Here is a 25,178-nt window from a genome sequence, read left to right as displayed (position 1 = left end):
TTTGAGATACATAGTTCAACCCATAGCAGAGCTTCAGAAATAATCTGACTTAGTGCATCTTAAACATTTCTTCATTCAGTGAAGAAAGGCTGGCATCATCTCAAATGTCATGAGTACTAAATAATATTTGCTGTGATTCTTTTTATTTCTATCTACTTCTCCCATGAATCGTATTTTTTAAAGATATTAGCTTGTTAATCTATATTTATTAATAATTACTACTTTTAATTTTTTATTAAATACATCTGTATGTTAACGTGTACTGCTAGAGCTTCTAATCAGTTGAAATGAGCACACGGTACCATGGTGCAGTAATTCATTTTATTCCAAGACTAAGAAACTGGAAAATTTTATCAGTACATTCATTCTATATAAGCATAGTCTCAGACGCTGACTTGCAAACCACTTATAGAGCCTTTTTTACAAATGAGGGAGAAGTGGTCTGTGAAAATAAAGTCACTTCTTCACAGTTAAAAGCAAATTGCAACCAAATGTGACTAGAATTTAGGTATTATATTTGGCAGCCTACAAGTTACTTTTCTAGTTTCATATTGTTAGTTTTGTTTACAGTGAGACTTTACTACAAATACTTTATTATTAATAATTTTGTAATGTATCATTTAGGACACCACTAGTCCTGTTTCTTACCTTTAGCAGGTCCTTATATAGTGTTGGATTGTCTCATCATTAAACTTTATTTTACTAGTACTGTTAAGAATTTTGAATGAGAAATTGAAAATGTCTGAAGATTTAAGAAAGTAATTTCATTCGTTGTTTGTTATCACTCCCGTGGCTGCATCTATGGTTTTGTGTTTCTAGAACCTGAGATTTTGACTCTTATAGTCTTATAGTCTTGCTTAAGATGCAAGTCTGCATCTAACATTTAATAAACCTTTGCACTTGGATATTTCTTTGTAGCCTCAGAATCTTTCCAACATCAAACCAATCATCTTCTCCACAAATAAGTCCCCCTTCACATTGTTCCTCTTACTCACAATTCTTGAATTCTTAGAAAAATCTTCAAGGAATATCTTCCCATTGTTCCTGTTATTCACAATTTTTTAGTTCTTGGAAACTGATTCCTCTGTATCACTTCACATATACACAGTGGGTTGCCAAATTACAACTATTTTTGTTTCTTATAAAAGTCTATCTTTTGCTTCTATCTGCAAGGCCATCATTACCCAATTTCTTGATTATAGTAACAACCTTTTACATGACCACTTTGGTACTGCTTTTTTAAGTCTTTGCTGGTCCTTCTCAAGGATTGTACTCATCTTTCTAAAATACTTCTTGTTCATTCTCTTCTGTATAGTCCAGTTTGCTCAACTGTGTACCAGTTTAAACCTGTATTCATTCTTCAGTTTGTAATTTGGATCTCCTAGATTTTGATCTACTTTTCCTAATACCCACCAGTTGCTTCACTGTCCTACAGAGTATTAATGTCCATAGTATTTTTATTTCAGGCCTCTGACTTCATATTGCTTCTCCCGTTCATTTATGATCTGCCCTTACCATGCCATTTATTTAAATTTTACTCAGCCCAATTTAGTTCCCATCTCTTTCTTTGTTTATGGAAGTAAAATTCAGGTAACAATCATTTTAAAGTTTACACTTCAGTGGCATTTAGTACATACACACTGTTGTATGTTCATCATCTCTATCTGGTTCCAAAACATTTTCATCAATCCAGGAGAAGACCTTGTACCCACTGAACAGTCACTTCTCATTTCCCCCTCCCCCTAACCCTCGGGAAGCATGAATCTGCTCTCTGTCTCTACTGAGTTACCTGTGCTGCATATTTCATATGAACAGAATTATACAATATGTGTCTTTTGGTGTCTGGCCTGTTTTTCTTAGCATAATGTTTTTAAGGTTCATATATGTTGAAGCATGTATCAATACTACATTCCTTTTCATAGCTAAGTAATATTTATATTTCTGTACTATTGAAAATAAGTAGGAATTAATTCAAGATGTCAACGTGTGTGTACACACATGCACACACATTTTGTTTATGTATTCTTTGGCTGATGAACATTTGATGGGCATTTGGGTTGTTTCCAGCTTTTGGATATTGTAAATAATGCTGCTGTGAACATTCATATACAAGTATTTGTTTGAATACCTGTTTTCAAATCTTTTGGGCATATACCTAGGAATGGAATTGTGGGTCATATGGTAATTCTTTGTTTAATTTATTGAAGAACATTCAACTTTTTCCCAGATCAGCTACTCCATTTTATATTTTACTCCCCACCAGCAATGTGAGGGTTCCATTTCTACACATCCTTGCCAACACTTGTTACTGTGTATTTTAAAAATTATTATTATAACATCCTAATGGTGTGAAGTGATATTTTATTGTGGTTTTGGTTTGCATTTTCCTAATGGCTAATGATGTTGAACATCTTTTCCTGTGTTTGTTGAACATGTGCATATCTTCTTTAGAGAAATATTTATTCAAGTTCTTTTTGTTTTGTTTGTTTTGCCCTTCTGTTGTTGAGCTGTAAGAGTTCTTTACATATTTTGGATACTGAACACTTAGAAATACACGATTTATAACTATTGATATTCTTACCCACTGTGTAAGTTTTCTTTTCACTTTCCTTTTTTGATAATGTCCTTTAATGCACAGAAGTTTCAAATTTTGATGAAATCTTGTAGACAGCATAGAGTTGGGTCATGATTTATTACCCACTTTGCCAGTCTCTGCCTTTTAATTGGAGAGTTTTTGTCTGTTTACATTTAAATTAGTTACTGATAAGGAAAGACTTACTCCTGCCATTTTATTTGTCTTCCACCTTTTTTCCCCTTAATTCCTACATTACTGCCGCCTTCTGTGATTGATTTTTTTCTAGTGAACCATTTTGATTCCTTTTGTCTTTCTCTTTCTGTAAATTTTTTAGCTTTTTCCTTAGTGATTACTCTGGGGATTACACTTAACATCTTGAATTAATACCTACTTATCTTCAATAGTATACAAAACTGTTCCTTTACAGCCCTGTCCTGCTCAAATCTGTTGAACCTCTCTGGTGAATTTCTTAATTTCAGTTATTATACTTTCAGCTCCAGAATTTATATTTGTTTTCTTTATATAATGTCTGTCTCTTTATTGATATTCTCTATTTGGTGAGACATTATTTTCCTTTTTTTTTTTTTAAAGTTCTTTTTCTGTTGTGTCCTTTAGCTCTTTGAATAGATTTAAAACCATCTGTTTAAAGTCTTTGTCTAGTAAGTCCTATGCCTGAGCTATATTTCTGTTAATTCTTTTTTTTTCTGTGAATAAACCATACTTATTTCTTTGTATACCTCCTAATTTTTTTTGTTGTTACTGTTGAGAACTGGATATTTTAAATATTGTAATGTGGCAGTTCAGAAAATCAGGTTTTCCTGTCCTGTCCAGGGTTTGTTGTTGCTGCTTGTTGTGGTTTGTTGTTTGCTTGCTTAGTGAGTTTTCTCAACTATTTTTGGAAAGTATGTATTCATAATTGTGTGTGACCACTAAAGTCTGTGTTTTATTAGCTTAGTGGTCAGCTTGTGTTTTGACAGTTACCTTAAATGCCTGGAGCTTAAAGAAGGAAAAAAATTACTCTCCCAGGTCTTAGCAGATTGCCTGTTTTGGAGCACTCCTTCCACACTTAATCTAGGCCATTTACAACCTGCTTTATCAGACTTGCCTTATCCTTCTCTTCCTGCTTGCACAGACTCTGAAAGCCAGTCAGAGGTGAAAGCTTAGGGTCTTTTCAGCCCATTTCTGAGCATGCTTTCTGCCCTGGGCATTCAGATATTCTTCTCAATTTCCTGACATGGGTGAGAGCTTTTAAAGCCCCCTTTTGCTGTGTGTCTTTTTTCTGCCCTTTTCTATCCCAGGCTTTTCTTTATATTCTTTGTCCAAATTGTTCTATGCCTCAAGCTGCTGTGCCAATACCAGCACCTTTAAATCTTTTTGGGAAAATCTGTCTGGAATGCTGCCCCAGCCTTGGGAATTACTCAGACTTGGGTGAATCAAAGGCCAGCCTTTGTGCTGGTTCTTGAGGGAGTTACTAGAGAAAATAAGGTGCATATTGCTTCCTGTGGCACTCATAACTTGCTTCAGGTATCCCAGCTGTCATCCTTATAGCTGCTGCTGATCTGGGTGTGGGGAATCATAAAGGACAATTTTAAAAGACCTCAGTGCTGTCATACTGCAAAGTGCAGCTTTATTATTCCCTAAGTCTTCCCTTAGCTATTGTAAGTTTTTGAATAGATTCCAACAATGCTTGCAAGCTAATTAGTTGCTTTGGGGAAGAGACAGCCCTGAATTTCCACTCAGGCATTTTTGGTGATGTCACTTACTCTTTCAATATTTTAATAATTATTGTTTTCAAGTTCTTCAACTTAAAGCCTACTTTATCATATGCTTCAGCAGATAACTGTGTATTTTATTAAATAATTTACTATTTTTAGGTAGAGCTGACAGTAAACTGTTTGAAAATATTGCAGTGTGTATATAGTACTTCTGTATCTCATATCATAGCAGTAGATGAGTACATCTTCCTGATATGCATATATATTCGTTTATTATACCTGACTTCCTTTGGCAGAATCCAGTATAAGTTTTATAGCATTCAAAGTCAAAACACAATTGAAAGCAAATAATCACCCGTGGCTTAGTAGGTATTTTGCTTTAAGGAATACATAATTTAATATTATTAATTTTAGTATTAGTGGCTTCTTCTTTTTTTTAACTCTGCAGTTACAAAAATATAGACTTTTAAAGGACTTGTGATCCTTTGCCATAAGTATAAAAATTTACCATACATTAAAAACTGTGGTAAGAGGATAGAATTGAGTAATGTGGACTTTACCTCTAGAAGGAACTCATGAAGGTCTCCATTCTGCTATAATTTTTAATGTATAAATTTCTCTATAGATAAAGGAAGTTAGATTTTTATGGATTTTCAAATTAGTTGCCATTCTTATGTATTTTTTCAATGGACTAGTTCTTGATTAAAGTCATTTTTAAGTTTTAAATAATAGTTCACTGTGTATTATGACTTTTGTCCATAAAGCCTGTTTGTAATTATTAGCTTATTTTCTGTGTACTAAACATATTTTATAAGAGCTGAAAAAATTGTCAACATTGGAATATATGGAGAATTCATTACATAATTATTTTCTGTGTTAGTTTAGGGATTGTTGCTTTCTGAATCTTGAAAAAGTTTTATGTATTTTCATTTTTTCAGAGATGTCAAATTGTAAGGTAAATCCAAACAGTTATGTCCACGAGTTTTATTATTTTTTAAGTAGGAAAACATATAATTTTTAGGTTTATATATCTTTAATGCATTGTCACATTAGAAATGTAGTGATTTCTAAGAGCATCTTAAAATGCTAACCACCATCATTTGTTGTGGATTCAGTAGTAACTATGTAGTAAAATTAGAAATTATCGACAGATATTTAGCTTTTCTCCTCTCCCAGATGGTACCTTCCCCCAAAACATACTTCCAGGTAATTACAAAGAGGAATTTAAAAATGGACATTCTCAACTCTTTAGGTCAGAACTATAATAATACATTGCATATTAAAACTTGTAAGTTAAAGCTGATGCAGTATTCAAAAGGAAATTTATAACTTTAATTTATTACTAACAAACAGAAAAATAAAAAAGCATTATATGTGCATCTCCTTTGCTAGGGAAAAATAGCAATAACAAACTAAAACCCAGAGAAGGAGGAAGGAGTTAATAGAAATAGCAAAAACGCCGACCCTTTTTGAAGATTGAGCAATAAAGACAAAAGCTTATTGAAAAGCCTTAAAAGTAGATACATTTTTGATCTACAAAGAAAAGTACAAATAAACTGTATAAGGATTCAAAAAGGCAAGAAATAAAGATCTAGAGGAGATTCTTTAAGTTAAGAGAACATTATTATATACAACCTTATACCTATGAAGTCCATTTTATCTAAGAAGAAAGTAGAAAGCTGAAAATTATGAGGAACTCTGTTAAAATTGTAGTCACTTGTAGTGAAAGATCTGTTTCTGAAGAAATCATTAGGCCCCAAAAGCCTTGCCAGAAAATTCTGACAAACATTTGAGGAACAGGTAATTCACTTCTCATATAAACACTTCCAGAGTATAGGAAAAGATGAGGCCTCATTTTATGAAGCACACCCAACTGTGGAATTCTGTGGCGTTAGAAAAGAACAAATATAGGCCAGTTTTATTTTCCAGCATTGGTTTCTCTCATGAATGTAAGGCTGGTTCAATATTAACCATTATATTTCACTGTACTAACAGAAGAAGGATGTAAATTGTGTGATCATCTCAGTAGATACCAAACAAGGAGGATTTGCTAAAACTGACCAGGTGTTGGAAAAAATAGGAGGGAAGTACCTTAAATCTCATAAAGATGATCAGAAACCTGTTATAAATATCATATTTAATAGTGGATCTTTGGAAATATTTCCACTAGAGTTGAGAATAGGACAAGGATGCCTTATCTGTGCTGCTATTTAGAACTTTGGTGACAGGGCAATAAAATAAAACAGGAAAAAGACATGAGGAGTAATAATGGTAAATGATAAACTGTAATGCTTAGCAACTAACTGATAAAAGGAAAACATTTTCTAGTAGCCTTGCTGTACATCAGGAACAACCAGTGGGAAATTGTAATGAGAAAACGGTTTCACATATGGTAGACATTTAAAAATAAGAAAATACTTAAGAATAAACTGAAAAACAAAATTTCAAGACCATTATGAAGAAAACGGACAGAAAAAGAAAGCATGAGTCAACAGTGATCTACCATTTCCTGGATAGGAAGACTTGATTCCTCTCAAATCACTATGCAAATTCAGGATACTCAATATTTCAACTGGATTTTTTAATGGAAAAACTGTCAACACACTCTGGAATCCAATGTTCCATTGGTTATGATTTATAAAATGCCATTTTAAGTAGTTTTAACTGAAAATAGCTTTTTCAGTTTTTTCTTTCAGTCTCTCCTCCCACTCGCCTCCCTCAATGAGTAAATCTGTGGCTGCCTAATCCACGAGAGAATTTTGAGTAATGAATACCACGTGTCTGTTTATTCACTAGCGTTTTTGAGTGCTAACATTTGTTATTAGGCAAACGATATACGATTACTTTTTTTTTTTCCCCACACAGAATTATTTCCTGAGATATTCCTTGGTAAATAACAAAGAAATTCTTGGTTTGCGTAGTTTGCTAAACAAGGCCCCAGTGTGTCTGAATCCCAACAATTTATGCAACTTTTATTTAAACAGGTACCATTGTGCCATTATACAAGAAATGATAGATATGCCTAAGAAACCAAGAGCAAATGAAATAGTAGTAGTAATCAAAGATATAGTAATAGAATATTACCTCCTTCACTAAAAAAATGACTTGTTTATAGAGTTTTTTAAAAGATTTCACAGAATACTTGCCAGAAAAAGAGACCCAATCTTAGATATATTATGACAGATATTTTGAATTATAATTAAAAAATTGTAGTTTCCCTAGATTAAAACAACACAAAAAGTCTGCTCTTTGATTTCTTTTTTATGATATTAAATGGCAGAAGAAAGCATGTCTGTGTCTAAATTTTGTTATTTTTTTCCTCTGCCAGTAGTTTAAATTTTGAAGTGATAAAAAAATTTTTTTAAGAAATATTTGAATATACTATAGATGTATATGACATGAAATTGAAGCTCTCTTTACACTGCCTGCCAATCATAGCCTCTAGAGGTAACCACCGTTAGCTTTGGTGTTTATTCTTCTAGACCTTTCCCCATATATAACATATACAAAATAATGTTTTAAATTTGCTTTCATTTTTAAGGGCAAATAATAATAGTATACATATTATGCAATTTATAGAATACCTACTAGATAGCCTGCCAAAAGAAAAAATGAAAGACATTCTTGTATAAGTTGGAGTACAGAAAACACTTTCTCATATACCTTTCTTGAAAAAATTACTTGAAATATTTTAGTTACAGGAAGGTAAATCCATATTAAGAATTTAAAAAAATGTGCTGTACATGTCCTTGGGTGTTAATAATATGCATAAATAATTAAGTCCTGAGGAAAATCTTCACCTTGGGAGTCATAGGTAATTGATTGCCTAGCCCATATTGGTGGACTTGAATACTTCTTAAGTTTTGGGGTCTTCTTTAGAAGTGACTATTTTGGGAAAAAAGGGTTTAAAAGTAAATAATATTTTCTTTTTATGATATGATTGTATTGGCTAATTGAAATTATCTGGAAGAGCACTTCCTTAGGCAGGCCTCATGAACGCACTCAGAAGTTTAAAATTCTTAAAAATATATTTATCGTAAAATGACAGCAACAGCCACAAGAAAAACAATTGAGTATCATAGCAATGCCTTGGTAAAAGACTTAAAGGAAATAAATACAAAGAAAATATTCATGTGGTGATGGGGTAATTTTTCTATTTTTTTCCTTTCTGCCTCTGGTATTAAATTTTTATGAATATGTATGTGGGCAAAATATGTGATCAGGCAGTGTTTAATAAGCAGTACAAATGATTAATAAAATAATCTCACTGACAAATGTTAACACTAAGAAGGTAACATTTTTGTCAGTTTTTTAAAGGTTAACACAATATGAAATTAAATACTTCAAAGAGTAATATCATGTGAACATTTATATACATTGCTATTGAAAGTGTAAATTAACAAAGCCTGTCTGGAAAGCATTTAGGTAAGAGCCTTAAAAATACACTCTGTCTCAGGAATTCCACCTCTGTGAATGTAGCTTAAGTAAGTAATCTGAAAGAACAAAATTATTAATTGCATGTTATTTGACTACAGCAGTTAGTTAAGAAACAACTGAACACATCCAGTAGGAAAGAGACTGTATAACTAATGATTCAATATATCATACATATACTCATATGTACTATCAATAAGGGATTTATAGATATGCTTACTATACACTTCTCAGTGAGAAAAGTAAGTGTGGTTACAACTGTGTTAAAAAATAACAAACGCAAGCACACATATTCAGAAATATACTGGTTTGTGAGCAAACAACCACAGTTCAAGGAGGAAAAAAGCCAATCTTACAAAATTAAGAGTGTTTACGTTTTTGTTATGATTTTCTGTATTTTTCAGATATATGTTTTACAGTCAACTTGCCTTATTTCCTTTGCTGTTAGCTATCTTCTGAGGATCCTATTACCTGTGGGTTTCTTGTTATGTATGCATGGGTTTCTTTTTAATACTATAATGCCATTTGATTTCCGTCTCATTTTTGCTCTTTTTAGGCCAAGATAGCCAGGTTAACCAAACGCTTTGGAGCAGCCAAAGAAGATCTTAAGAAAAGACAAGAAGTAAGAATTTCTATTCTTGCATAATTAATATTTAGCCTTAAGTGGTAATATTAGGAAGTGCTGATTTAGGAGGAAACTCTTTATTACAGGTCGGAAATTTGCTTTCATACTGTGCACTTCCTGCATGTTGTTTCCAGAGCTGCTACTCTAGAACTAATTATTAACCGTTTCTAATCCTCACTGTTTTCATACATCAGTACATATTAATCTATTTATATAAGGCATTCTTGAAATTGTATTTTCTATCCATCTTTAAAATTGTGTTTTGGGGATTTGCCTTACCTTGTTTCTCTTTTTACATACAGGCATGCCTTGGAGATATTGCAGGTTCAGTTTCAGATCACTGCAGTAAAGCGATTATTGCAATAAAGCGAGTCACAAATTTGTAAAAAATTTTTTCGTTAAAAAGAAGTTATGTTTACGCTACACTATAGTCTATTAAGTGAGCAATGGCATTGTGTCTAAAAAGACAATGTGCATACCTAATTAAGAAATAAAAAACAATGAGAGTAATGTCAAAGATCACTGATCACAGATCACCATAGCAATATAATAATAATATAAAATATTGAAATATTGCAAGAATTACCAAAAAATGTGACACAGAGATGCAAAGTGAGGAAATACTGTTGGAAAAATGGTGCCTATAGACTTGCTTGATGCACGTTGGCATAAACCTTCAATTTATAAAAAATGCAGTATCTGCGACGTGCAGTAAAACAAGGTATGCCTGCATTTGCCAGTATCCTAGTCTAGACTATTATTTCCTCCAAAATGTTTTAGTATACACTGCCTCAAGTAGCCTGGTTCTCTTCCTTTTTTCCCCCATGTAGTTTAGTCCAAGTGTCATAGCATAGCACACAAACTAGTCTGTAGCCACACTTTTGCTTTTGTTGTTTCCTTAGTTATTCAGTAATATGTATTTTTAGTATAGCACTTGTACATTGCACTATTGTTTTTAGTTCAATTTCTTTCTTTTCCTCCTCTTTTCTTTTTTTTAATCATTTGAGCAAGTTACATTTCTTTGTGTCTTGATATCTTCATTGCCTGGGACATAGTAATTGCCAATAATAATTATTTCAGTAGTAGTCATTATTACTGTAGGATTTTTCTGTCTTGAATCATTTTCATATCTTCTTTACTTGACTTTTTAAAACAAAATTTACTTTGAAATAATGATAGATACATAGGAAGTTGCAGCAATAATACGTAGACTCCTATGAACCCTTCACTCAGCTTCCCCCAATGGTGAAATCTTCTATAATTGTAGTACAATATCAAAACCAAGAAATTGTTACAATTCTATTAAATAGTTTTGTAGACCATACCAGTTTCCACCAGTTTTTACACGAATTAATTGTGTGTGTGTGTGTTTCTACGCAGTTTGATCTCATGTATAGATTTATATAACCTGCCACCACCGTCAAGATACAGAACTGTTCCCTCACCATAAAGGGACTCCCTCATGCTGTTCTTTTACAGTTTCAACCTTGCTTTAACCCTACCCTCACTCCCTGTACCCTGGCAACTACTAATCTGTTCTGCATCTCTGTATTCTTTTTTTTTTTTTCCCAGCACCACTTATTGAAGAGGCTGTCTCTTCTCCATTGTATATTCTTGCCTCCTTTATCAAAGATAAGGTGACCATACGTGCATGGGTTTATCTCTCTTCTATTGGTTTTTTTTTTTTTTTTTTTTTTTGCCGTACACGGGCCTCTCACTGCTGTGGCCTCTCCCGTTGCGGAGCACAGGCTCCGGACGCGCAGGCTCAGCAGCCATGGCTCACGGGCGCAGCCGCTCCGCGGCATGTGGGATCTTCCCGGACCGGGGCACGAACCCGTGTCCCCTGCATCGACAGGCGGACGCTCAACCACTGCGCCACCAGGGAAGCCCAACTGATAGTTTTTATCTTTGTTTACACAGGCTATTCTCATCAAACCCTCATTTGGCCACAGCCAAAGATTTTTTAATTATGGTCCTCTTCGATGATGTAATTAATTCTCTGATTTTAAACTCCACTTTCTCAGCTTTGTTTTTTTGTCACAGTATAAAAACTAAGCTGTTTTATTTCTTATATTAGAAAATTGGTATAAATCTTTGTTTAACCTTTATTTGCTATGCATCAACCAAATATAGGAGTTTGAAATTTTTCCATTGTTTTGTGCAATATGAATTTCCATTTTTTCCTTTCATCCTGTGTCTGAACTAAGCAGTGCTGCCCACCGTGTACTTTTCCAGTGTTTATGCATATCAAATTTGTTCTCAAATCTACTTTCCAAGTCTTGTTTGTTTAGTTAAAGAAGACAGGCAGAGACCTTAAGGAATAAAAATGAAAATATTACAATCCATGAAAAGTTTGTCTTGAAGGGCTACAACTGGTATGGAAACAAGGACAAATACTGTGTAATTCCTAAAGATTGGAAAAGATTAATTTGCACAGTTAGTATATGTGGCACTTGAAGGAAATGTTAAGGTGTAGTATTCAGTTTTTCAAATTTTGTTCCTTCCTTCTTTAGTTTGTGAACAAGGCCAATTTTAAATTTCAAAACTTGGACATCTTTCTAACTCATTCTTGTTAATGTTTTCTTCTTGTGAGAGAGATGTGTAGAAATTTCAAAGATTTTGTTCTTTCGTGTTTAATTCCCTTTAATTATGGTATCCACTGTACTTTTACATCTGTGTCTTGCTGTTTTAAAAATAAGACATGTAGAAAGAATGTTTAGAACTTTATCCTGAAAATAACTAAACAAACAATGGCACTTCAGATGCTTTTCTTCTATTTAGATTTGTTCCTTGGTCCTTTGATATTAACCAGTTAATAGTGAACCCCACTATTCAGGTTTGTCTTAAAACATTTTCTATTAATTTCGGAAAGAATAGAAAATCCTCATAGGCAGTTTGCTATTAAGACCACACGCATAATCTAATCTATTTTACTCCTCTATGACTGATACCTTTAACTTTCATCCTTTCTAGTTTTTTACTGCAAAATAAATATCAAGATATTTTTCATCCTTTATCTATGAAAATCAATGACATAATTGATTCTCAAACAAATTTTAGATTGAATCTAAATCCTACATTTCAATTTTTTATTAAAAAATATTTTAAATTCTTTTTACTTTAATTATGATAGAAATAGTTAACATAAAATTTACCTTTTTTTTCGGTTGTTGTTCTTTTTTTTTTATTTTTGTGGTACGTGGGCCCCTCACTGCTGCGGCCTCTCCCGTTGCGGAGCACAGGCTCCGGACGCGCAGGCTCAGCGGCCATGGCTCACGGGCCCAGCCGCTCCGCAGCACATGGGATCCTTCTGGACCAGGGCACAAACCCGCGTACCCTGCATCGGCAGGTGGACTCCCAACCACTGCGCCACCAGGGAAGTCCAAAATTTACCATTTTAAATTCTAAAACTCAGTAGTGTTACCTTTGTTAACATTGTTGTGTAACAGATCTCTAGAAATTTTTCATCTTGCAAAACTGAAACTGTACCCATAGAACCCATTTCCCCTCCCTTTTAACCCCTGGAAACTATTGTTCTACTTTGTTTCCATGATTTTGACTACTCTAGATATCTCATAAGTGCAGTCATACAGTATTTGTTGTTTTGTGACTACCTTATTTCACAAAACGTTATGTCCTCAAGGTTCATCTGTGTTACAGCATGTGACAGGATTTCCTTTTTTAAGGCTGAATAATACTCCATTGTATGTATATACCACATTTTCTTTATCCATTTATGTATTGATGGATATTTGGGCTGCTTTCAACTCCTGGCTCTTATGAATAATGCTGCAGTGAACATTGGTGTGACCTCTTTGACTTCTTGGAGATCAAAGTCTTGGATGTATATACCCAGAAGTGAACTTGCTGGGGCATATGGTAATTCTGTGACTAGTTTTTTGAGGAGCCTCCACTCTTCTTTAGCAGCCACACCATTTTACATTCCTATCAGCAGGACACAAGGGTTCCCATTTCTGTACATTCTTGTCAGCACTTGCTTTTTTTCTGTTTTGTGTTAGTGACCACCCTAATGGATGCGAGGCTGTATCTCAATGTGGTTTTGATTTGTATTTCTCTGATTAGTGATGCTGAGCATCTTTTCATATGCTTGTTGGTCATTTTGCATATTTTCTTTGGAGAAATGTTTATTCAGGGCCTTTAGCCATTTAAAATCTGGTTACTTGTATTTTAGTTGTTAAGTTGTAGGAGTTCTTTATATGTTCTGGACATTAACGCCTTACCAGATACATGATTTGCAGTTATTTTCTCCCATTCCATAGGTTTCCTTTTCACTCTGTTGATTGTTTCCTTTCATGTGCAGAAAATTTGGTTTGATGTAATCTTCTTTGTCTTTTCATGCTTTTGTTGCCTTTGCTTTGATCCAAGAAATCGTTGCCAAGTCCAATGTCATGAAGCTTCCCCCTGTGCTTTCTGTTAGGAATTTCATAGTTTTAGGTTTTACATTTAGGTCTCTAATCCATTTGGAGTAAATTCTTGTATATGGTTTAATGGTCTAACTTAATTCGTTTGCATTTGGATATCCAGTTTTCACACCATTTGTTAAAAGACTGTCATTTCCCCATTGTGTAGCCTTGGCACCCTTGTAGAACATCATTTGAGTGTATACATAAGAGTTTATTTCTGGGATCTCTATTCTGTTTCACAGGTTTATGTGTCTGTCTATATTCCAGCACCGAACTGTTTTGATTACTGTAGCCTTTTAAAATCAGAAGGTATGAAGCCTTCAGCGTTGTTCTTTTTTCAGATTGTTTTGGCAATTCAGGGTTTCTTGAGATTCCATATGAATTTTAGGATGCTTTTTCCTACTTCTGCAAAAAATGACAGGGATTTTGGTTGGCATTGCATTGAAAGTTTTGACCACTTTGGATAGGATGGACATTTTAACAATATTAAGTCTTTCAATCCCCATGAATATGTCTTTCCGTTTATTTGTGTCTTTTATTTCTTTCAACAAGGTTTTGTAGTTTTCAGTGTAAAGGTCTTTTACTGTCTTGGTTAAGTTTGCTCCTAAATATTTTATTCTTTCTAGTGATATTGTAATGGGATTATTGTCTTAATTTCTTTCTCAGATTGCTCATTATTTGTATATAGATGTACATTGGATTTCTTTTTTGTTGTTGAGGTATAGTTGATTTACAATATTATATAACTCTCAGGTGTACAACATAGTGATTCACAGTTTTTAAAAGTTATACTCCCTTTATAGTTGTTACGAAATATTGGCTATATTCCCTGAGCTGTACAGTATATCCTTGTAGCTTATTTATTTTATACATAATAGTTTGTGCCTTTTAATCTCCTATCCCTATCTTGCCCCTCTCCCACTTCCTCTCCTCACTGGTATCCACTAGTTTGTTCTCTATATCTATGAGTCTGTTTCTTTTTTGTTATATTCAATAATTTATCTTAGCTTTTACATTCCACATGTAAGTGATTTTTCGTGTTGATTTTCTATCCTGTAGCATTGCTGAATTCATTTATTAGTTCAGACTTTTTCGTGTGTGTGTGGCTTCTTTAGGGTTATCTAAATATAAGATGTCATCTGTGAACAGTGATACTTTTACTCCTTTCGATTTGGCTGCCTTTTATTTATTTTTCTTGCTTAATTGCTCTTGTGAGGCCCTTCCAGTGCCATGCTGAAGAAATTGGTGAGAGCATGCAAACTTACCTTGTTCCTTATCTTAGAGGGAAAGCTTTCAGTTATTCACCATTGAGTATGATATTAGCTATGGGCTTTTGACATATGGTCTTTTTAATATTGAGGGAGTTTCCTAACTTGTCGAGTGTTTTTATCATGAGAAGGTGTTGAATTTTGTCAAATGCTTTTTCTGCAACAATTGAGAAAATCATGTGGGTTTTTTTCCCTTTATTCTTTTAATGTAGAGTATTACGTTGATTGTTTTTCATATGTTGAGCTATCCTTGTATTCCAGGGATAAATCCTACTTTGCCATGTTGTGTAATTCTTTTTAATGTGCTGATGAATTTTATATGCTAGCATTTTGTTGAGAATTTTTGTATATATGTTTATCAGGGATATTAGCCTGTAATTTTCTTTTATTTTGGTGTCTTTGGCTTTGGTATCTGGATGATGTGGGCTTCATAAACTGAGTTTGGGAGTGTTCCCTCCACTTCAGTTTTTTGGAAGAGTTGAGAAGGGCTGTTGTTGATTTTCTTTAACTGGTAAATTCTCCAGTGAAGCCATCTGGTACTTGACTTTTTTGGTTGTTAGGATGTTTTTGATTACTGATTCAATCTCTGTACTTGTTTAGGTCTGTTCAAGTTAATTTCTTCTTGATTCGGTCTTAGTAGGTTGCATATTTCTAGGAAGTTATCCATTTCTTCTAGATTATCCAGTTTGTTGCCACAGTGGTGTCTTATGATCCTTCTCTTTCCGTGACATCAGTTATAATGCCTCCTGTTTCATATACGATTTTGTTTATTTATGCCTTCTTTCTTTTTTCTTAGGTAATCTAGATAAGGTATTACCAATTAAAATTTTTTTTCTATTGATTTTATATTGTCTATGTCATTTATTTCTGCTGTAATCTTTATTGTTTCCTTCCTTCTTATAACTTGGAGTTTAGTTTGTTTTTTTCTTTTCTAGTTCCTTGAGGTGTAAAGTTAGGCCGTTGATTTGAGGGTTGTTGTTGTTTTTTTTTTTTTTGTAAGCATTTACGACCACAAACTTTTCTCTTAGTACTACTTTTGCTGCATGAATTTTCCCATAAATTTAGTATGTTGTGTTTTTGTTTATATATATCTCAGATATTCTCTAGTATCCATTGTGATTTCTTATTTTACTCACTGGATTTTTAAAAGTTTTCCACATATTTGTGACTTTTTTCCATTTTCCTTATGATGTTGATTTCAAGTTTTATTCCATTGTGATTCACAAAGATATTTGGTATGGTTTTCATTGTTTTAAATGTGTTCGGGCTTGTTTTGTGACCTAATACATGATCTATACTGGAGAAAGTTCTGTGTGTGCTTGAGAAGAATGTGTGTTGGGTGAAAATTTCTACATTTGTCTGTTTGATCTTTAGTCTTGTTCATTTCTAGGGATTCCTTACTGATTTTCTGTCTGGAACATCTATCCATTATATAAAGTGATGTTCTGAAGACTCCTACTATTATGGTGTTTCTGGTTTTCTGTAAAAAAAAAACCAATTTTTACATACTATATTTGGAGGCATAGATGATATGTCCATATATATGTATAAATGTTATATCTGGTCAGTTGACTTTTCATTATGTAGTGTCCTTCTTTGTCTCTTGTAATAGTTTTTGATTTCAAATGCATTTTGTCTTAAATACGTATGGTCCCCTCTACTTTGTTTTGCTTACCATTTGAATGGAATATCTTTTTCCTTACTTTTACTTTCAGCCTATTTGTGTCTTTAGACCTAAAGTGTTCCTCTTGTTGATAGCAGGATCTTGGTTTTTTTTGTTTTTGTTGTTGTTTTATTGAATCCATTAAGCCAGGGTATATCTTTCTATGGAGAATTTAATCCATTTGGATTTAAAGTAATTATTGTAGGGACAAACTTATTATTGCCATTTTGTTGAATATTTTCTGTTTGTCTTGGAGCTGTTTTGTCTGTCTTCAGTTTTTTCTTACTTCCTGTGTGTTTTGTTTATTTTCTTAATTAGTAGTGTCAGTGCTTTAATTCATTTCTCATTTTTTTGTGTATCTTCTATAGGTATTTTCTCTGTCATTACCATGGGGATTACATAAAATATCTTAAGTTTACACCTATTTTAAACTAGTAACAACTTCAGTCACATGTTTCCTCCCACTACTTTATGTTATTGATATCATACATAATATCTTTTTGTATTGTGTATACTTTTTTTTTTTTTTGCGGTACGCAGGCATCTCACTGCTATGGCCTCTCCCGCCACGGAGCACAGGCTCCGGACGTGCAGGCTCAGTGGCCATGGCTCACGGGCCCAGCCGCCCTGCGGCATGTGGGATCTTCCCAGACCAGGGCACGAACCCATGTCCCCTGCATTGGCAGGCAGACTCTCAACCACTGCGCCACTGCGCCACCAGGGAAGCCCTGTATTGTGTATACTTTAACATAGATTTACAATTATATTTTATACTTAAATTCTGTACCAGAATTATATGATTTTTGCACCAACTTTACAGTAATGCAGGATTCTGCATTTGTTTGTGTATTTACTTTTACCAGAGAATTTCATATTTTCATTTGCTTTCAAGTTGCTGTCATGTCCTTTCTTTTTTTTTCTTCAGTAAACATTTAATCTTCTTTCCTACAGCATTTGTGAACATAATTTATGAACTATAACATATATACACACATATATACACATGTATTCACACATAGATATATATAATATATATTAGCTTGATGAACTTTTACCAAATAAACATACCAATATTACTATCACTGAGATTAAAAACTACATTATTACAACCCTATAAACTTCCCCATTGCTCTCTCCCAGTCATTACCCTTTCCCGAAAGGTAACCTATTCTGTCTTTATATAAGATTTATGTCAGTGGATTCATAGAGCTTTTAATCTTTTGTGCCTGGATTCTGTCTTTCAACATTATGCTTTTCAGATTTTTATGTGTTGTTTTGAATAGCTGTAGTTAATTCATTTTTAGTCTGAATGTTACACAATTTATTTATCCTGTTTGCTGTTGAGGGACATATGTACTGTTTTCAGTTTCTGGCTATTTCACATAATGTGCCATGAGCATCTGTGCAAGTGTCTGGTGCTCACAAGCACGTATTTCTGTGAGCTGTATAACTTGAAGTGGAAATGCTGGGTCAAAGGATGTGCATATCTTCAGACTGAGTGGATAATGACAAACTTTTCCAAAGTGGTTGCACAGTTTGCATCCATACCAGCAATGCTGGAGAGTTTTCATTATTCTGTATCCCCACAAATACGTGCTATTGTCTGTTTTGGAACAGCAACAACAAATAGCCAATATAATGGTGTGTAATGATATACCACTGTGGTTTTAAAGTGAATTTTCCTATTCACTAATGATGTTGAATAGTATTTATCATGGTCTGAGTGTGGGTTGGAAGAAGAATTTCCAGAAACGAAGTATTTTAGAAAAGAGTGGGTTTCTTGAGAACAAAGAGCAGAGTTAGTGAGGGGTGCTGCAAATACAGCGGGCCGAGCTCCTGATAGATCAGGGAGAGCCGATCCTCTTTGTGAGCTAGTAGCCAACTTTTATAGCCTCAGGACAAAGAAAATTCCTGCTGGCAAGATGGCATTAGGTCATTCTTGTCAGGATGCTCTGAGGTTACTACATGGTGATTATTTTGCTTAATACGGAGTCGGGGGCTGTCTGGTTTAGATTAGGAGAGCTCATGGCAACAGTTGCAGTGGGGGCTTGGTTAATTCTGGAATTTTTGTCCTGTGTCCTTGATACAGGGTGTCCTTGACGTAGGGCTCAACAGTATTTCATAAGTTTATCAGTTATTTGGATGTCCTCTTTTATGCCTTTTGTCAGTTATCTAAAACTGGTTGCTGAATGTAAAATGGATGGCTAGTGGGAAGCTATAGCACAGGGAGATCGGCCTGATGCTCCGCGATGACCTAGAGGGGTGGGACAGGGAGGGTGGGAGGGAGACGCGAGAGGGAGGGGACATGGGGACAAATGCATACGCATACCTGACTCACTTTGCCGCACAGCAGAATCCAACACAACACTGCAAAGCAACCACACTCCAACAAAGATACAAAAAAATAAAACCGGTTGCTGTTTTTTCTTATTGATTTACAGTGGTGCTTTATATATGTGAAATATAAGTCCTTTGTCTAATATATGGCTTGCAAACATCTTCTACTTTTCACTCCTAAAGTTGTCTTTTGATAAACAGAATAATGTAGTCTTTATGATCTTTCCTTCAATGCTTATTACTCTTTGTGTTCTGTTTAAGAAAGGTTATAAAGATATGTCTTATGCTATCATCTAGGCACCTTATATTTTTACCTTCCACATTTGGATCTAATCTATCTGGAATTAACGTGTGTGTGTGTGTGTGTGTATGTGTGTGTGTGTATCCTATGTGATAGAGATTAAGATTCATATTTTAAAATATGGATGTCTCATTCACCCAAGAAATACTTAATGTAAAGATCATACTTTCCCATCACTCTACCAATGTCATTGTTCTTCAGGATTGCTGTGACTATTGTAGAGCCCTTGAATTTTCATATCAATTTTAGAATCACCTTGTCATTTTCCATTAAAAAATTTCAGGAGAACTTCGAATGGGATTGTATGAGATCTTTAGGTCAATATGGAGGAAAATTGACATCTTTGCAACACTGAGTCTTTCATTACTTTTGATACTTTTCATTATCAAAACTACATCTTTAGTTTCTCTCAGTAATGCTTTTTTGCTTTCTATATTGAGTTTTGAACATCTTTGATTAGATTTATTTCTTTGTATTCATTTTCTGGGTATAAGTATCATTTAAAAATAGTGTCATGTTAAAAAGTTTCATTTTCAAATTCTTTTTGAATGATATGTAAAAATACAATTTGTTCTGGTATCTCAATGCTTTTGCTAAATTCACTTATTAATTCTAATAGATCACATATATTCTTTTAGGTTTCTGTATTATTATGTCACCTGTGTCATCTTCCATTCCTTTTTTTTTTCTTTTTACACCTTTATTGGAGTATAATTGCTTCACAATGGTGTGTTAGCCTCTGCTGTACAACAAAGTGAATCAGCCACACATACACACACGTTCCCACATCTCCTCCCTCTTGCGTCTCCCTCCCTCCCACCCTCCCCATCCCACCTCTCCAGGCGGTCACAAAGCACTGAGCTGATCTCCCTGTGCTATGCGGCTGCTTCCCACTAGCTATCTACCTTACGTTTGGTAGTGTATATATGTCCATGCCTCTCTCTCTCCTTGTCACAGCTTACCCTTCCCCCTCCCCATATCCTCAAGTCCATTCTCTAGTAGGTTTGCGTCTTTGTTCCTGCCTTACCCCTAGGTTCTTCATAACATTTTTTTTCTTAAATTCCATACATATGTGTTAGCATACGGTATTTGTCTTTCTCTTTCTGACTTACTTCACTCTGTATGACAGACTCTAGGTCTATCCACCTCATTACAAATAGCTCAATTTCGTTTCTTTTTATGGCTGAGTAATATTACATTGTACATATGTGCCACATCTTCTTTATCCATTTATCCGATGATGGACACTTAGGTTGTTTCCATCTCTGGGCTATTGTGAATAGAGCTGCAATGAACATTTTGGTACATGACTCTTTCTGAATTATGGCTATCTCAGGGTATATGCCCAGTAATGGGATTACTCGGTCATATGGTAGTTCTATTTGTAGTTTTTTAAGGAACCTCCATACTGTTCTCCACAGTGGCTGTATCAATTTACATTCCCACCAGCAGTGCAAGAGGGTTCCCTTTTCTCCACACCCTCTCCAGCATTTATTGTTTCTAGATTTTTTGATGATGGCCATTCTGACTGGTGTGAGATAATATCTCATTGTAGTTTTGATTTGCATTTCTCTACTGATTAATGATGTTGAGCATTCTTTCATGTGTTAGTTGGCAGTCTGTATATCTTCTTTGGAGAAATGTCTACTTAGGTCTTCTGCCTATTTTTGGATTGGGTTGTTTGGTTTTTTGTTATTGAGCTGCATGAGCTGCTTGTAAATTTTGGAGATTAATCCTTTGTCAGTTGCTTCATTTGCAAATATTTTCTCCCAATCTGAGGGTTGTCTTCTGGTCTTGTTTATGGTTTCCTTTGCTGTGCAAAAGCTTTAAAGTTTCATTAGGTCCCATTTGTTTATTTTTGTTTTTATTTCCATTTCTCTAGGAGGCAGGTCAAAAAGAATCTCGCTGTGATTTATGTCATAGAGTGTTCTGCCTATGTTTTCCTCTAAGAGTTTGATAGTTTCTGGCCTTATATTTAGGTCTTTAATCCATTTTGAGCTTATTTTTGTGTATGGTGTTAGAGAGTGATCTAATCTCATACTTTTACATGTACATGTCCAGTTTTCCCAGCACCACTTATTGAGGAGGCTGTCCTTTCTCCACTGTACATTCCTGCCTCCTTTATCAAAGATAAGGTGACCATAGGTGCATGGGTTTATCTCTGGGCTTTCTATCCTGTTCCATTGATCTATGTTTCTGTTTTTGTGCCAGTACCATACTGTTTTGATTACTATAGCTTTGTAGTATAGTCTGAAGTTAGGGAGCCTGATTCCTCCAGCTCCATTTTTCATTCTCAAGATTGCTTTGGCTATTCAGGGTCTTTTGTGTTTCCATATAAATTGTGAAAGTTTTTGTTCTAGTTCTGTGAAAAATGCCAGTCGTAGTTTGATAGGGATTGCATTGAATCTGTAGATTGCTTTGGGTAGTAGAGTCATTTTCACAATGTTGATTCTTCCAATCCAAGAACATGGTATATCTCTCCATCTATTTGTATCATCTTTAATTTCTTTCATTAGTGTCTTATAATTTTCTGCATACAGGTCTTTTGTCTCCTTAGCTAGGTTTATTCCTAGATATTTTATTCTTTTTGTTGCAATGGTAAATGGGAGTGTTTTCTTGAGTACACTGTCAGATTTTTCATCATTAGTGTATAGGAATGCCAGAGATTTCTGTGCATTAATTTTGTATCCTGCTACTTTACCAAATTCATTGATTAGCTCTAGTAGTTTTCTGGTAGCATCTTTAGGATTCTCTATGTATAGTATCATGTCATCTGCAAACAGTGACAGCTTTACTTCTTCTTTTCCAATTTGGATTCCTTTTCTTCTCTGATTGCGGTGGCTAAAACTTCCAAAACTATGTTGAATAAGAGTGGTGAGAGTGGGCAACCTTGTCTTGTTCCTGATCTTAGTGGAAATGCTTTCAGTTTTTCACCATTGAGGATGATGTTGGCTGTGGGTTTGTCATATATGGCCTTTATTATGTTGAGGAAAGTTCCCTCAATGCCTACTTTCTTCAGGGTTTTTATCATAAATGGGTGTTGAATTTTGTCAAAAGCTTTCTCTGCATCTATAGAGATGATAATATGGTTTTTCTCCTTCAATTTGCTAATATGGTGTATCACGTTGATTAATTTGCGTATATTGAATAATCCTTGCATTCCTGGAATAAAGCCCACTTGATCATGGTGTATGATCCATTTAATGTGCTGTTGGATTCTGTTTGCTAGTATTTTGTTGAGAATTTTTGCATCTATGTTCATCAGTGATATTGGCCTGTAGTTTTCTTTCTTTGTGACATCCTTGTCTGGTTTTGGTATCAAGGTGATGGTGGCCTCATAGAATGAGTTTGGGAGTGTTCCTCCCTCTGCTATATTTTGGAAGAGTTTGAGAAAGATAGGTGTTAGCTCTTCTCTAAATGTTTGATAGAATTCGCCTGTGAAGCCATCTGGTCCTGGGCTTTTGTTTATTGGAAGAGTTTTAATCACAGTTTCAATTTCAGTGTTTGTGATTGGTCTGTTCATATTTTCTATTTCTTCCTGATTCAGTCTTGGCAGGTTGTGCATTTCTAAGAATTTGTCCATTTCTTCCAGGTTGTCCATTTTATTGGCATAGAGTTGCTTGTAGTAATCTCTCATGAACTTTTGTATTTCTGCAGTGTCAGTTGTTACTTCTCCTTTTTCATTTCTAATTCTATTAATTTGAGTCTTCTCCCTTTTTTTCTTGATGAGTCTGGCTAATGGTTTATCAATTTTGTTTATCTTCTCAAAGAACCAGCTTTTAGTTTTATTGATCTTTGCTATCGTTTCCTTCATTTCTTTTTCATTTATTTCTGATCTGGTTTTTATGATTTCTTTCCTTCTGCTAACTTTGGGGTTTTTTTGTTCTTCTTTCTCTAATTGCTTTAGGTGCAGGGTTAGGTTGTTTATTCGAGATGTTTCCTGTTTCATAAGGTAGGATTGTATTGCTATAAACTTCCCTCTTAGAACTGCTTTTGCTGCATCCCATAGATTTTGGGTCGTCGTGTCTCCATTGTCATTTGTTTCTAGGTATTTTTTGATTTCCTCTTTGATTTCTTCAGTGATCACGTCGTTATTAAGTACTGTATTGTTTAGCCTCCATGTGTTTGTATTTTTTACAGATCTTTTCCTGTAATTGATATCTAGTCTCATAGCATTGTGGTTGGAAAAGATACTTGATACAATTTCAATTTTCTTAAATTTACCAAGGCTTGATTTGTGACCCAAGATATGATCTATCCTGGAGAATGTTCCATGAGCACTTGAGAAAAATGTGTATTCTGTTGTGTTTGGATGGAATGTCCTATAAATATCAATTAAGTCCATCTTGTTTAATGTATCATTTAAAGCTTGTGTCTCCTTATTTATTTTCATTTTGGATGATCTATTGGTGAAAGTGGGGTGTTGAATTCCCCTACTATGAATGTGTCGCTGTCGATTTCCCCTTTTATGGCTGTTAGTATTTGCCTTATGTATTGAGGAGCTCCTAAGATGGGTGCATAAATATTTAGAATTGTTACATCTTCTTCTTGGATCGATCCCTTGATCATTATGTTGTGTCCTTCTTTGTCTCTTCTAATAGTCTTTATTTTAAAGTCTATTTTGTCTGATACGAGAATTGCTACTCCAGCTTTCTTTTGGTTTCCATTTGCATGAAATATCTTTTTCCATCCCCTCACTTTCAGTCTGTATGTGTCTCTAGGTCTGAAGTGGGGTCTCTTGTAGACAGCAAATATATGGGTCTTGTTTTTGTATCCATTCAGCCAATCTGTGTCTTTTGGTGGGAGCATTTAGTCCATTTACATTTAAGGTAATTATCGATATGTATGTTCCCATTTCCACTTTCTTAATTGTTTTGGGTTCGTTATTGTAGGTCTTTTCCTTCTCTTGTTTTTCTTGCCTAGAGAAATTCCTTTAGCAGTTGTTGTAAAGCTGGTTTAGTGGTGCTGAACTCTCTCAGCTTTTGCTTGTCTGTAAAGGTTTTAATTTCTCCATCAAATCTGAATGAGATCCTTGCTGGGTAGAGTAATCTTGGTTGCAGGTTTTTCCCTTTCATCACTTTAAATATGTCCTGCCAGTCCCTTCTAGTTTGCAGAGTTTCTGCTGAAAGGTCAGCTGTTAACCTTATGGGGATTCCCTTGTGTGTTATTTTTTGTTTTTCCCTTGCTGCTTTTAATATGTTTTCTTTGTATTTAATTTTTGACAGTTTGATTAATATGTGTCTTGGCGTATTTCTCCTTGGATTTATCCTGTATGGGACTCCCTGTGCTTCCTGGACTTGACTAACTATTTCCTTTCCCATATTAGGGAAGTTTTCAACTATAATCTCTTCAAATATTTTCTCAGTCCCTTTCTTTTTCTCTTCTTCTTCTGGAACCCCTATAATTCGAATGTTGGTGCGTTTGATGTTGTCCCAGAGGTCTCTGAGACTGTCCTCAGTTCTTTTCATTCTTTTTTCTTTATTCTGGTCTGCAGTAGTTATTTCCACTATTTTATCTTCCAGGTCACTTATCTGTTCTTCTGCCTCAGTTACTCTGCTATTGATCCCATCTAGAGTATTTTTAATTTCATTTATTGTGCTGTTCATCGTTGTTTGTTTCATCTTTAGTTCTTCTAGGTCCTTGTTAAATGTTTCTTGCATTTTGTCTATTCTGTTTCCAAGATTTGGGATCATCTTTACTATCATTATTCTGAATTCTTTTTCTGGTAGACTGCCTATTTCCTCTTCATTTGTTAGGTCTGGTGGGTTTTTATGTTGCTCCTTCATCTGCTGTGTGTTTTTCTGTCTTCTCATTTTGCTTATCTTACTGTGTTTGG

The 25,178-nt window shown here is 34.5% G+C and overlaps 1 protein-coding gene across 3 annotated transcripts in view; it reads left to right on the top strand.

Moving 5' to 3' along the window:
• ATF7IP (activating transcription factor 7 interacting protein) overlaps positions 1-25,178 on the top strand; it is a 127,759-nt gene that overhangs the window by 69,144 nt on the left and 33,437 nt on the right. For all 3 annotated transcript variants that reach the window (XM_027129539.1, XM_027129538.1, XM_027129540.1), the window contains exon 6: positions 9,281-9,346. In XM_027129539.1, coding sequence (XP_026985340.1) covers positions 9,281-9,346 — 66 coding nt within the window. The remainder of the gene's footprint in view (positions 1-9,280; positions 9,347-25,178) is intronic.

Source organism: Aethalodelphis obliquidens, unplaced genomic scaffold (assembly GCF_003676395.1).
Source record: "Aethalodelphis obliquidens isolate GAN/ISIS:26980383/991018 unplaced genomic scaffold, ASM367639v1 scaffold36, whole genome shotgun sequence".
NCBI lineage: Eukaryota > Metazoa > Chordata > Mammalia > Artiodactyla > Delphinidae > Aethalodelphis > Aethalodelphis obliquidens.
The sequence above is the reverse complement of the archived record's forward strand: the minus strand, read 5'-3'. Positions and strand labels throughout refer to the sequence as shown.